Here is a 14,016-nt window from a genome sequence, read left to right on the forward strand (position 1 = left end):
GGTCCCGTGATCCCAGTCACGGAGCTCCCGGCAGGTGTGCCTGCGAGCCGCCTCTTAAAAGGCAACATATGGGGCGTACACGCGGTCAGACTTTTCGGCTACAAAAGTCTGACAGCCCGTCCGACAAACTTTCAACAGACTTTTGGCGGACTTTCTAACGAACAGACTTGCCTACGATCACACAAAAGTCAGACGGATTCGTACGTGATGACGTACACCGGACTAAAATAAGGAAGTTGATAGCCAGTAGCCAATAGCTGCCCTAGCGTGGGTTTTTGTCTGTTGGACTAGCATACAGACGAGCGGATTTCTGGCTCCGGCGGAGTTACGACGTAAAGATTTGAAGCAAGTTCCAAATCTAAAGTCCGTCAGATTTGCGACTAGAAAAGTCTGCTGAAAGTCCGGGGAAGCCCACACACGATCGGATTGTCTTTTGTAGCCGAAAAGTCTGACCGTGTGTACGCCCCATTACAGGTACGTTAATTTGCCTGTACGTGCCCTTCTGCCGCAGTATATCTGCGTGAGGCGGTTAAAGTGTTACTAAATCCACAACAGTAAAATCAGTCTGTATATGCAGTAAAGCATGCTTGTTATACTCACTGTAGAACCTAGGGGGTTACTTCTCCGCATTGTGTTTTGAGCCTTTTTTTTTTCTTGGGAGGGTGCATGTGATCAGCACAGGGCCAATCAGCACTGACCAGCCAAAGGGTCAGGGGTCCTGCAGCCCTGATAGGACAGCCAGAGTAGAATGAAAGCTCCTCCTACAAGCTTTAACTGGACACTGATAGAAGTAACAAGACTGCTATATACTGCTGATGAGAAAAGGTATTTATCAGTTTATATTTACTAAAGCTATTGCATTTCTGTGTACTGTGGGAGACCAGATATAGTGAATGCAGGACCCTTGGTTTAGTAACACTTTAAGGCTTACAACAGTGCGAGCATAATCACTGCTCTTTGCTTTATTAGCTTGTATGTGTTCAAAAGGTAACTGTACTTTTAAAACTCATTAGCAGTTAATAATATATCCAGGGATGCCAATCAATACAGCCGCTTAGTTCTGTCTTTTCTGTTCCTGCTAACCCAGGCCTGTGTACACACTGCTTTGTTTACATGTAGCTTTAGGTGTCTGCCATCCAATACGTCCAAGTAGTAAAAACAACAAAGGCGACGTGTTCCACTATTCCTGTTTGATTTAAAGTGTTAATAAACCCACAACAGTAAAATCGGTGTGTATATGCAGTAAAGCATGCTTGTTATATTCACTGTGGAACCTAAGGGGTAATACTCTGCATTATGTAAAAAGGATGTTTGATCCTGTCTTCTCTGTCCCTCCCCTTCTTCCACTGTCCCCGAACCATCTCCAGATAGAACAGAGGATAGGGGACAAGCTGCACATACTCAGTTTGGTGTGTATTGCTAGAGTTTTTTTTTTTTTTTGGGAGAGTGCATGTGATCAGCACATGGCCAATCAGCCCTGTCCAGATAGAGTCGGGGCTCCTTCATTCTCATAGGGCAATCACAGGAGAATGAAAACTCCTCCTACGAACTTTAACCAGACACTGATAGAAGTCACAAGACTGCTCTAACTGCTGATGAGAAAAGGTATTTACAAAAATTGCATTTCCATGTTCTGTGTACTGTGGGAGACCAGATATAGTGAATGCAGGGTCCTGGGTTTAGTAACACTTTAATGTATTCATGACGATAATGTCTATGCTGCACACATGTAACTGCTGCAAGAACAGATTACAAACTTCTACAAGCAGGCAGCCCCAAATAAGTTTAGCTAAGCCCTTCCTATAGCCCCATCTTCTATGATTTAACATGGCTAGTAGTGGAGAATGCACTTGTAGAGGGATCCTTGAATCCTTCCTCCCTGCTTCTACCAGTGGTCTGTGATATTCACTGAAAATTTTATTGTGAAAAATCAAATGTACTTCCCATGTGTTCTAAAATAAATAATACTTTGTTCTGTTGTAGGTGGTACAGACATTATAGCTTGTTTTATGGGACAGAATCCTACCATTCCAGTATACAGAGGGGAAATCCAGGCCAGGAACCTGGCAATGGGAGTGGAAGCATGGTGTGAGGAAGGTAATTTATTTTATTTTGTCAATCCCCTAGTCTTTTAAAAACCTCCCAGTATGTGTAATATGTTATATCAATATGTTACTATAATGCAAACAACCATAGACATTTGTTGACTGCATTTTGCACATGGAAGCTTTAAAGGTCCAGTGTTTTGGTGTTGATGAATACTACTTTTATCAACTGCTGTATCTGGTCACTCTTTACACTGCATGATTGATGAGACCAGTAAATTTTATTGTTCAGTCCTATAATAAAGATGTAGGAATATGCTTTTGTGATATGGGCAAGATGGATTTTTCCATGTTGGGTTACAATATTGGTTCTAGGAATTCAGGAGGGCTTATATAAAAATAAATTTGCCATATATAAACCCGTCATACTCATAATGTAAATGTGTACATGGATACATAAATATGGTGTTGCTACTATGGATGTTGAGTTGATTTTAAAAGAGTAATGCCACGTACACACGGGCGCACTTTTCGACCGGACTGGTCCGACGGACTGTTCCGATGGACTTTTCGACGGACTTTTGAACGAACGGACTTGCCTACACACGATCACACCAAAGTCCAATGGATTGGATAGCCAATAGCTGCCCTAGCGTGGGTTTTCGTCCGTCGGACTAGCATACAGACGAGCGGATTTTCTGACCAGACTTGAGTCTGTCGGAAAGATTTGAAGCATGTTTCAAATCTAAAGTCCATCAGATTTTTGACTGGAAAAGTCCGCTGAAGGTCCGATGAAGCCCACACACGATCGGATTGTCCGCCAGACTCGGTCCGTCGGACCAGTCCGGTCAAAGTCCGCTCATGTGTATGCGGCATCAGAGACTGGTTTTTTTTTTTTTTTTTTTTTTTTTTTTGTCTTTCACTTTAAATTTTTTGTTTAACCACTTCAATACCGGGCACATATACACCTTCCTGCCCAGGACATTTTACAGCTTTTAGTGCTGTCACATGTTGAATGACAATTGTACGGTCATACTACACTGTACCCAAACAATTTTTATAATTTTCTTCCCACAAATAGAGCTTTCTTTTGGTGGTATTTGATCACCACTGTGGCTTTTATTTTTTGCTAAACTAAAAAAGACAGAAATTTTTGGAAAAATAAAGTTTTTCTTTTGTTTCTGTTATAAAATTTTAGTTTTCTCCTTCACTGATGGGCACTGATGAGGCTGCACTGATGGGCACTGATGAGGCGGCACTGATGGGCACTGATGAGGCGGCACTGATGGGCACTGATGAGGCGGCACTGATATGTAGAATTGATGGGCACTGATGAGGTGGCACTGATATGTAGAATTGATGGGAACTGATAGGTTGCACTGATGGGCAGCACTGATGAGGAGGTACCAACAGGCATTACTGATGGGGCACTGATTGGCACTTTGGGCACTGACAGGCGTTCCTGATGGGGCACTGACTGGCAGCTGATGGGCAGTGATTGGCATTGGTATGGCACATCTGATGGGGGCTGTGCTGATAATCAATGTGCTGATTATCAGTGCAAACCCCCCTCTGACAGAGAGAGCAGCTGATCTGCTCTCTTTGTCAGCGTGAACCGAGGAAAGCCGTTTACTGGTAACTCGAAATTTTTGGAAAAATAGTTTTTCTTTTGTTTCTGTTATAACATTTTAGTTTTCTCCTTCACTGACAGGCACTGATAAGGCTGCACTAATGGGCACTAATAAGGCTGCACTAATGGGCACTGATGAGGTGGCACTAATATGTAGAATTGTTGGGCACTGATAGGTGGCACTGATGGGCACTGATAAGTGGCACTGATGGGCGGCACTGATGAGGAGGTACCAACAGGCATTACTGATGGGGCACTGATTGGCAGCTAATGGGCAGTGATTGGCATTGGTATGGCACATCTGATGGGGGCTGTGCTTATAATCAATGTGCTGATTATCAGTGCAAACCCCCCTCTGACAGGGAGAGCAGCCGATCGGCTCTCTTTGTCAGAGTGAACCGAGGAAAGCCGTTTACTGGTACTTCCTGGTTCACGATGTGATTGGTCACAGCTGATCACGTGGTAAGGAGCTACCTTCAGAGGCTCCTTACTTAGATCAGAGTTGCGGTGTGTCAGATTGACACACCACAACACCGATCGCCAATCTGAGCGCCCCCACTCGTTATCCTGAAAGACGTCATATGACATCTAGTCAGGATAACGGATCTACTGCCCGGCCGTCATTCTGCTATAGGCCAGGCGGGAAGTGGTTAATATTCAAAAACAACGATAAAATGTTCCCAAAAACAAATACCTCCAAACTTGATGGTCTCTTTAAAATGCAATCCAGACTTGAATACTCCCATTGTCTTAAAAAATGCACCCCAGAAAAGTGAAAGAACGCAAAGAACAAACACTCAAAAACCATTTAAATCCCTTAAGTCTTAAAATATTTTAAACCACCATGATATGTCTTTATTTCTTTTTTGACTCTAATGTATTTCCCCTATAGGAGAAATTCACAAAGTTTGCCAATTTTGCTCATGCCTGTTCCTGACCATAATAGAGGGGTTATGTACAAATGCACTATTCAATACCTTTAAGGTTTTGGTAATGGAGTAGCTGGGGTTAGTCTGTTGTAGAACCCGCCTAGTATAAGGTGCTAGGATGTATATAGTTTGGTTAGTGTAATTTGCTCCTCCCCTTAACAGGGGAGCTAGAGGCACATTTGTCTTTAGCATTCTGCCTAACAATTGCAATTTACTAGTCAGGACTGCTCATGATGTTCTGGTGCTGTTAAGTTTGCCTGGCCTCCTCCAGCATGAATATGACTGCAGCTCTAGCCAATTACAGGGGCATGCTGGGTGCTGTCATTTTATATTCTGTGAACACATGGGCTCGGGGTCCTTCCTATAATATATTACACCAGCTAGGGGAGAGCCTGCTGCCTTCCCTGGCATCTGCTGCCAAGAGTCCTCAGGTGTGCCACCTGAGGGTCTCAAACTGGAACTGAAGTGTGGCCCTGGTTCTTCTAAGTTGACTGAGACGGAAGTTTGCTGAGCACCTTTCTGGCATCACTGAGAGAGGCTGCTGGTTGATTTACAAAGGCCTGTGAGTACAGACCTCTGTGTGATCTGGGGACTAGTGCTGTTAACCACCCTCTGCTGTTCTCTAGTCAGTTAAAGGACCAAGCTAAAGAAATCACTGGCTAGTGATCTGAAGAGCTCGGTCTACCTGCCACTCATGGTGAAGGGACTTTGCTCAAGCTTCTTTACTACTACGCTGCTGAATCAGGAAAAGTCTGCCATCTGCTCCCAGCAAGGGACTTCACCTAAGGCTCCATCTTAGAAGAGCTAGAGTTCTAAGGGTGTTCTATCGGGTTGAGGTCAGGACTCTGAGGTGGAGGAACTTGACTGGCCTGCACAGATTCGCTCATCCATGTCTTTATGGACCTTGCTTTGTGCACTGGTGCGCAGTCCTGTTGGAACAAGGGGCCATCCCCAAACTATTCCCACGAAGTTGGGAGCATGAAATTGTCCAAAATGTCTTGGTATGCTGACGCCTTCAGAGTTCCCTTCACTGGAACTAAGGAGCCAATCCCACACCATAATCCCCCCTCCACCAAATGATTTTGACTAGTGTACAAAGCAAGATCCATAAAGACATGGATGAGCTAGTTTGGGGTGGAGGAACTTGACTGGCCTGCACAGAATCCTGACCTGAACCTGATTATAACACCTTTGGGATGAATTTGAGCGGAGACTGCGAGCCAGGCCTTCTCGTCCAGCATCAGTGCCTGACCTCACAAATGCGCTTTTGGAAGAATGGTCAAACATTCCCATAGACATACTCCTAAATCTTGTGGACAGCATTCCCAGAAGAGTTGAAGCTGTTATAGCTGCAAAGGGTGGGTCAACTCAATATTGAACCCTATAGACTAAGACTGAGCTGCCAATAAAATTAATGTGCCCGTAAAAGCAGGTGAAAATTATCATATTTCTTTAAATATAATTTAATATTCTGCAGCCTTCTATGCAACCCACGGATGGAACCCTAGTTGCTCAAAGAAGCCTATTGTGTACAGCATTCAATAGCTCAAGACAAATTGGTTAAAGGGATGGCTCACCCTTTTATCAGATGGCTGAATCCAAGGTTGCAATCACACAAACCTAGCTTTCAAGAAAGCAACATCTGCCATGTTTTAGCCTTTAGCTAACCCATAGTGCTCTGGGAATCGTTTATCATGTATTGTTTATTTGTAAAATAGATCTAAAATACTGTAATTGTTTAAAAATATATACAAAATTGCTTTCCCTTTTTTAAAAGCTTTGAGTAGATCTTATCCTTAAAGAGGAAGTAAACCCTGATTTTTACTTCCTCTTCATTCCCCTGCAAAGTAAAAGCATAATGGGCTAGTATGCATCACATGCTAGCCTGTTATGTTGCACTTACCTGCAAACGAAGCCCGTGATGTCCCTGAGGTCCCGCTGGTAGCCACATCCATCTTCACTCTCTTCCTTCCGGGGCCGTGGACTCCAGCTCTGTGACTGGCCGGAGTTGCGTAACTTTACTCCCACGCATTTAGGAGGTATTTCCAGTACCTATAGGTAAGCCTTATTATAGGCTTACCTGTAGGTAAAAGTGGTGTTTAAGGGTTTACAACTACTTTAAGCAAAAACATTAACAATTAAAATGATTGAGAAGGCCATTTGATGTCTTATCTGCTTTTGTTGCCTTGGGGGGCTTTTAGAACCTGTGTGTGTATAAGAATATGCTCAGAGTTCACATACAGGAACATACACATTAATATCCCCATTTATTTTTCTTTAGGATGTTGTGCATTATTATTTAACAGCTTGATCAATAAGGCATACAAAATAATGATTTTTTGTGAACGGTCCTAAAATCTAATTTTGACTCTTGAGTCACTTACATGGTTAACATCCTGACAGAGCAACACAGAGTGTAAGAGTTATGCGTTTGTTGTGTCAATCTATTCCACTCCTTGTGAAGGCGTTAATACCAGGGTTGCAATGAATACATTTAATTAAGTGGGTCACACTAAACAGTCTTCTTTAGAACATTCAATCTGTGAATCAGATATGTTTATGGCAACCACATTTACATAGCACACAAACATGTCTTAATAAATTAAGCATGCTTATGCAGTTCTAATGCTGATTAAAGAGCCTATTTAGAGCTAAGAGATGTCCCTATCTACTCTCTGCTGGACCCCACAGTGATTAGACCATACTGCGTCTGCATTTTATGAGCTTTTCAGCCTGCAGAGTGCCACAGTTACAAAAAGCACTCCATGACTGGTAGAGAAGATGGACACATGAGGCAAGTTACATGACCATGCTGTCCTCCACTCTCCTTTTTTCCCTATTCATTCTAAAGAATAGCATTCTGCTTGAGTCCTGAAGCAAGCAGAGAATAATGCACACTCCAAAGTACACCGTGTGTGTTTTTGTTTTTTTTTATTATTATTTATTTATTTATAATCTTGGCCAAGACACTAGCTGCATGGGGTTTGCATCATCCCACAGTCCAAATACATGTTCATTGGTTAACTGGCTCCTAAATTAGCCCTGGTATGTGTGTACAAATTGGCTTAGCACACGTGTTAAGCCAATCCCAAGCCCGAGTAATTGGAGAGGGTTGAGGAATGAAAAAAAAAAAAAACTGCCAATTTAAAATATTAGGTAAAAAAGGCTTTTAAAGCTGTATTAAAGAGGAAGTAAACCCTGATGGGTTTTACTTCCTTTTTTGTTCCCAGTAAAGCAAAAGCATAATGTGCTAGTATGCATAGCATACTAGCACATTATGTGACACTTACCTGCAAACGAAGCCCGCGCTGTACCCGCTGGAGGCTTCATCCATGTTCGCCCCTATTCCTTCTGGGGCCGCAGACTCTGGCTCTATGACTGGCCGGCCCCGCGTGACATCACTCCCGCGCATGCATGTAGGAGCCACCAGTCATGGCACTCGCTAATGAAGGAAGTGCACGGAGGGCCGTTTCTTCACAGCGTATGTGCCAATGACCTCATCGGCGCATTACAAAGTAAATATCTCCTAAACAGCGCATGTTTAGGAGATATTTACTGTACCTATAGGTAAGCCTATAATAAGGCTTACCTATAGGTACAACTTGAAAATGGAAGTTTACAACCTCTTTAAGCCCAGAACCAAAAATGTAATATATTGCATCCTGCCAATCATTAGATGTAGTGTATGTAGTGCTTGTTCCTTGGGATAAAGGTTTTTCATAAATAAAAGCTGATCATTGTAAGCACATCATAAACAAAGAAGATTTCCCAGCACACTTACCTGCCAGCCTGCAAACCAACCAAATTGACCAGTTTACGTTAAAAACAGAGGGTCTTTTTTGCACACATTTGCAAATATATGCATAAGCCGCAGTGCCCATGCAGAGGGACCTCTGTATATACTGCGGTCCTAACTCTAAATATCCAGAGCCTCTATAGTAGGAGTACATATAAGAATGACGTAAACTTTTATGCCGCGTAGACACGGTCGGAATTTCTGAAACAAATGTTCGATGTGAGCTTATTGTCGGAAATTCTGACCATGTGTAGGCTCCATCGGACACTTTTTTCAGAATTTCTGACAAACAAAATTTGAGAGCTGGTTCACAAATTTTCCAACAACAAAATCTGTTGTTGTAAATTCCGATCGCGTGTACACAATTCCGACGCACAAAATTCCACGCATGCTCGGAATCAAGCAGAAGAGCCGCACTGGCTATTGAACTTCATTTTTCTCGGCTCGTTGTGATGTGTTGTACGTCACCACGTTCTTGACGTTCGGCATTTCCGACAACATTTGTGCGACTGTGTGTATGCAAGACAAGTTTGAGCCAACATCCGTCGGAAATAAATCCAGGATTTTGCTGTCGGAATGTCTGATCATCTGTACGCGGCATTAGGGTCATTTTGGTTGTCTTACTGGCTGGTAAGTGTGCTGGGAAATCTTTTGTTTGTTTTGTGATGTGCATTGCCCTTCCATGTTCACCTTGCTACAAAGGCCAGCTATAGGTTGGGGATGTTGCAACTAATTTTGTATCATTGTAAGTACCTCTATTTGTGTTAAATGGTTAAACTGCTACATCTGCAGGACAGCTTGTTCTGTTGAAAATAGCCTAAAAAAGTAAACTAGGCAGCCATCATGTCTAAGAATTGGTAAGCTTCCTTTTACTGTTTAAAAAAAAAAAAAAGAATTGGTAAGCTTCATTTTATCAAATATATTTGCATTTGGGTTTAATATCAGACATGGGGCCCAGAAAGCTGGCCCATACAATCACTGGGAATCAGACACAACTAAGTGGATAATACAGTACAAGTGGGGGGTGACCATTCACTTGATCATGTGGCGATGATAGATGAATTTTGTTGTGTCCTTTCTCAGTATACGTCACAATGGCACTACAGTGACCTAGCATTAAGGGTAATCGTGTGGTGTAGTTCATGTCGGCCATACGAAAAGTGGCTTTGGTTAATATTGTGAAGTGACTTAAAGTGAACCCGAGGTTTTCTAGTGCGGGGCAAAGAAGCGAGTTCACTAACTTTCTCCCTCCCCAGCAGCACACACTCACCTTATCCTTACCTGCCACTCTATACACTTTAAAAGATGATTGTGTGGTTGGTTACTGGGGGTTCTTGGCACTTCTCAGCACTGTTATTAAGTATAGATACATTTAATATGAGAGTAATATGTATTGCTGTTATTGTACACATTGTAATGCTAACATTATCACATAATTATGCAGATAGATGTTCATACATTTCTCTATTTTCTCTAGGAAAAGCGGTGTGGGGGGAAAGCGGAGAACTTGTGTGTTTAATTCCGCTCCCATCTCAGCCCACACACTTCTGGAATGATGAAGATGGCAGCAAATACCAGAAAGCATACTTCTCCAAATTCCCAGGTACCGCATTAAGACAGAGCAATGTTAATGAATAAACACATACTTGAAGCACAAGCTATCAGCTGTAATTAGAAAGTACATATAGGCAGTAGGTGGTCGTGTTTGACCAAAAGTCATTCGGGAAAAATGCATTTAATACGTTATAAAGTACCTAATGAGCCAGTATATACGTATCAGCCTTTGAATTATACATTCTCTACCATTGCAGCGTAATGAGACCTTATTAGAGTATTGTGAACAAAAATGAACAGCAGTTGGGTGCATTTTTATCTCTTCATAAAAGCTATGTTCATTAAAATTGATATAAGTAGTATTTTATTTAAAAAAAAAAAAATGGATTTTACTTGTTCAGATGGGGCTCTGCAGAGAAGGGAAAATGTGCATTACTTTTTTTCATATAATAATAATAATAATAATAATAATAAAATGTAGTTTAAAGCTGAACGCCAGGCGGGTATGAAAGGTGCAAATGAATACAACTCTGTAATTAATATTGTATTATCAAAACTGAAGTGAAGGTTTTGTGCATTGGTTATATCCTATTACCTGTAGGTGGTTTCTTCTGCTCAAAATCCCTTTCGCAGCCACTGGATACTGCAGTGAGTGGATATCTTCCTGTGCTGTGAAGGTCAACAGCAGAAGCTCCAAATCAGGAAAGTTACTTCCATGCCTCCCTCCTGACTCCTCTATCATTCATAGAACTCCTCTTACTACGCTCCCATGATGCATCAAGTTCTGTGAGTGGGCAGAGGATATGCTGTCATTCAACTCGTCTGTTTGCATCACCTGAGTAATACATAGTAAGGCAAGTTCTACGTATGGCAGAGGAGGTAGGTGGTGGGCAAGCAGCAAAACTTGAATAGGAGCTACTGCTGTTGACCTTCACTATGTGGGAAGACTGCTGCTCAGGATGGTATCCGATAGTGAAGGACGGGACACAGAGGATTGTGAGCAGAAGCAGCCATCTGCAGGTAATGGGATACACACCGTTACATAAACTTAATGTATATGTTTCTGTATCCCAGGAATACATTGTATAAAACCTCAGCTTTAAATTAATTTCAAGTGCAAGCAGTAATAGTACCTGCATTTGGCCTGGTATTGGTGTTACTGTACAGCAGAACCTAAAGAGTGAGGGTGAAGCAGCACAAGGAGCCATTCAGGTATATTTCATAAGAGTGGGAAGGAGAGCTGTAAGTATAAGTGAAACTTCAGCAGAAAAGGATGAAGGCACCAGTGCTGCCAGGCAGGACTGTGCTGTTGGCAGATGTGTATAAATTTCAGTACTGAATGGCTATAAACCCTCTGGTAGGTAAAAAGCTCTTGTATGTGTATTTAGCTATTCTGTTTTAAATTATATTTGCGCATTTGCTATCAAATTTGAGAAAACCTCACTATACGTTATGTGCCCCATTCACACAGCATACTAATAAAAAAAAAAATTCTTACACCTTTTTTTTTTTTTTTAAATTAATTAATTTTTTTTTTTTTTTTTTTTTATTTTAATGCTTTTCCGGAGAAGTCCCCATGGCAGACTGCTAACATTTCTGAACAATTTCAAAGTTATTCTGTCCCAACAACAGACTATATTTCCTATAAAATGGAGAAGCCTAGCTTCTAATGCCCTGTACAGACGGTCGGACATTGATCGGACATTCTGACAACAAAATCCATGGATTTTTTCCGACGGATGTTGGCTCAAACTTGTCTTGCATACACACGGTCACACAAAGTTGTTGGAAAATCTGATCGTTCTGAACGCGGTGACTTTAAACACGTACATCAGGACTATAAACGGGGCAGTAGCCAATAGCTTTCGTCTCTTAATTTATTCTGAGAATGCGTGGCACTTTGTGCATCGGATTTGTGTACACGCGATCGGAATTTAATCTATCGGATTTTGTTGTTGGAAAATTTTATAGCCTGCTCTCAAACTTTGTGTGTTGGAAATTCCTATGGAAAATGTGTGATGGAGCCTACACATGGTCGGAATTTCCGACAACAAGGTCCTATCACACATTTTCCGTCGGAAAATCCGACCATGTGTACAGGGCATAAGTCTTTAGCCCTTATGTGAGGACAGATGGTGTTCAAATCAAGTTTACAGCTAATAATGAGTTCTATAAAACATAGAGGTGCATCTCAAAAAATTAGAATATCATCAAAAAAATGTTTTCAGTAATTCAATTCAAAAAGTGAAACTTATATATTATATCGATTATTTACACACAGAGTGATATATTTCAGGCATTTCTTTCTTTTAATTTTGATTATGGCTTACAGCTAGTGAAAACCCAAAATTCAGTATCTCAGAAAATTTATAATATTACAGTAGATTTTTAATACAGAAATGTTGGCTTACTGAAAAGTATGTCCATGTACAGTATAGTATGCACTCAATACTTGGTTGCGTGAATTACTGCATCAGTGTGGCGTGGCATGGAGGCGATCAGCCTGTGGCACTGCTGAGGTGTTATGGAACCCCAGGCTGATTTAATAGCGGCCCTCAGCTCATCTGCATTGTTAGTTCTGGTGTCTCTCATCTTTCTCTTCACAATACCCCACAGATTCTCCATGGGGTTTAGGTCAGGCGAGTTTGCTGGCCAATTAAGCACAGTGATACCATGATCATTAAACCAGGTATTGGTACTTTTGGCAGTGTGGGCAGGTGCCAAGTCCTGCTGGAAAAAGCAATCAGCATCTCAATAAAGCTGGTCAGCAGAGGGAAGCATGAAGTACTCTAGAATTTCCTGGTAGAGGGCTGCTCTGACTTTGGACTTAAAGTGGTTGTTCACTTTCAAAAAGATTCACTGGCAGACCCTCTTTTATCCAGGCATAATGCAACTATGTAAGTGTGTGTTTGTTTTTTTTATTTTTTTTATTAAGCAAAGCCTCTAAATTTGTTTCCAGCTATATTCAGGCTTGTTACGTAACTCCCCACCACTCTGCTACTCCGATCCAGGGCTACAGCGGTAGGGTCCGAGATCTCCCTCTGACATCAGCCAGGAGGTCACGTGGCCGCTCGGCCCCTCCCACTGTAGCCCTGGATTGCAGTAGCAGAGTGGCCGGGAGTCACATGACCAGCCTGAATATAGCTGAAAAAAGGTATTTAGAGGCTTTGTTTAAAAAAAAAAAAAAAAAAACTTACATGGTGCATTATGCCTTGATAAAATAGAGCGGCTGCCAGTGACAAGTGTTAAACTTTTTTTTCACTACTAATAGCGGCTGGAGGGGGAATGGGGGGGGGGGCGCGGAAGCGGCTGGAAGGGGAATGGGGGGGCGGAAACAAACACATGGAGCTGACAGGCAGGGGGGGAGGGGTGAAGGAGTCAGAGGAGAGCTGTGGATGATGGAGGCATGTAAACTGACCACGGTAATCTGGGTTCAGCAGCCATGATTATCGTGGTCAGTACACAGGGGGATACAGGAACTGCGGTACCAGCCAGGTTTTTTTTTACAGCTTACAGAGGGGCAGGTTAGACAGCACAGTGTGCTGTTTACCTGCTATAAGAAAATTGGAGCTCGCTTTTGTTTTTTTTAAGAGTTACAAATACTTCAACAGTTGTAGCCCATGTCCTGGATACATCTGTGTGGTGGCTCTTGAAGCACTGACACCAGCCGTAGTCCGCTCCTTGTGAATCTCCCCCAAATTCTTGAATGGCCTTTGCTTCACAATCCTCTCAAGGTTGCAGTTATCCCTGTTGCTTGTGCATCTTTTTCCTTTCACTCAACTTTCCATTAATATGCTTGGATACAGCACTCTGTGAACAGCCAGCTTCTTTATCAATGACCTTTTGTGACTTATCCTCCTTTTGTGTCAATAACTGTCTTCTGGCCAACTGTCAAGTCAGCAGTCTTCCCCCATGATTGTGTAACCTACTGAACCAGACTGAGAGACCATTTAAAGGCTCAGAAAACCTTTTACAGGTGTTTTGAGTTAATTAACTGATTAGAGTTTGACATCCTGAGTCTACAATATTGTACCTTTTCACAATATTCTAATTTTCTGAGAT

General features: G+C 42.1%; 1 protein-coding gene across 1 annotated transcript in view; it reads left to right on the plus strand.

The window, feature by feature from the left end:
- The window catches only part of AACS (acetoacetyl-CoA synthetase), a 138,251-nt gene that overhangs the window by 94,271 nt on the left and 29,964 nt on the right, over positions 1 to 14,016 (plus strand). The window contains exons 13-14 of the mRNA XM_073627917.1: positions 1,984 to 2,097; positions 9,878 to 10,003. Of these exons, the coding sequence (XP_073484018.1) occupies positions 1,984 to 2,097; positions 9,878 to 10,003 (240 nt within the window). The remainder of the gene's footprint in view (positions 1 to 1,983; positions 2,098 to 9,877; positions 10,004 to 14,016) is intronic.

The sequence above is a fragment of the Aquarana catesbeiana genome, linkage group LG01 (genome assembly GCF_042186555.1).
Source record: "Aquarana catesbeiana isolate 2022-GZ linkage group LG01, ASM4218655v1, whole genome shotgun sequence".
In the NCBI taxonomy this organism is placed as follows: Eukaryota; Metazoa; Chordata; class Amphibia; order Anura; family Ranidae; genus Aquarana; species Aquarana catesbeiana.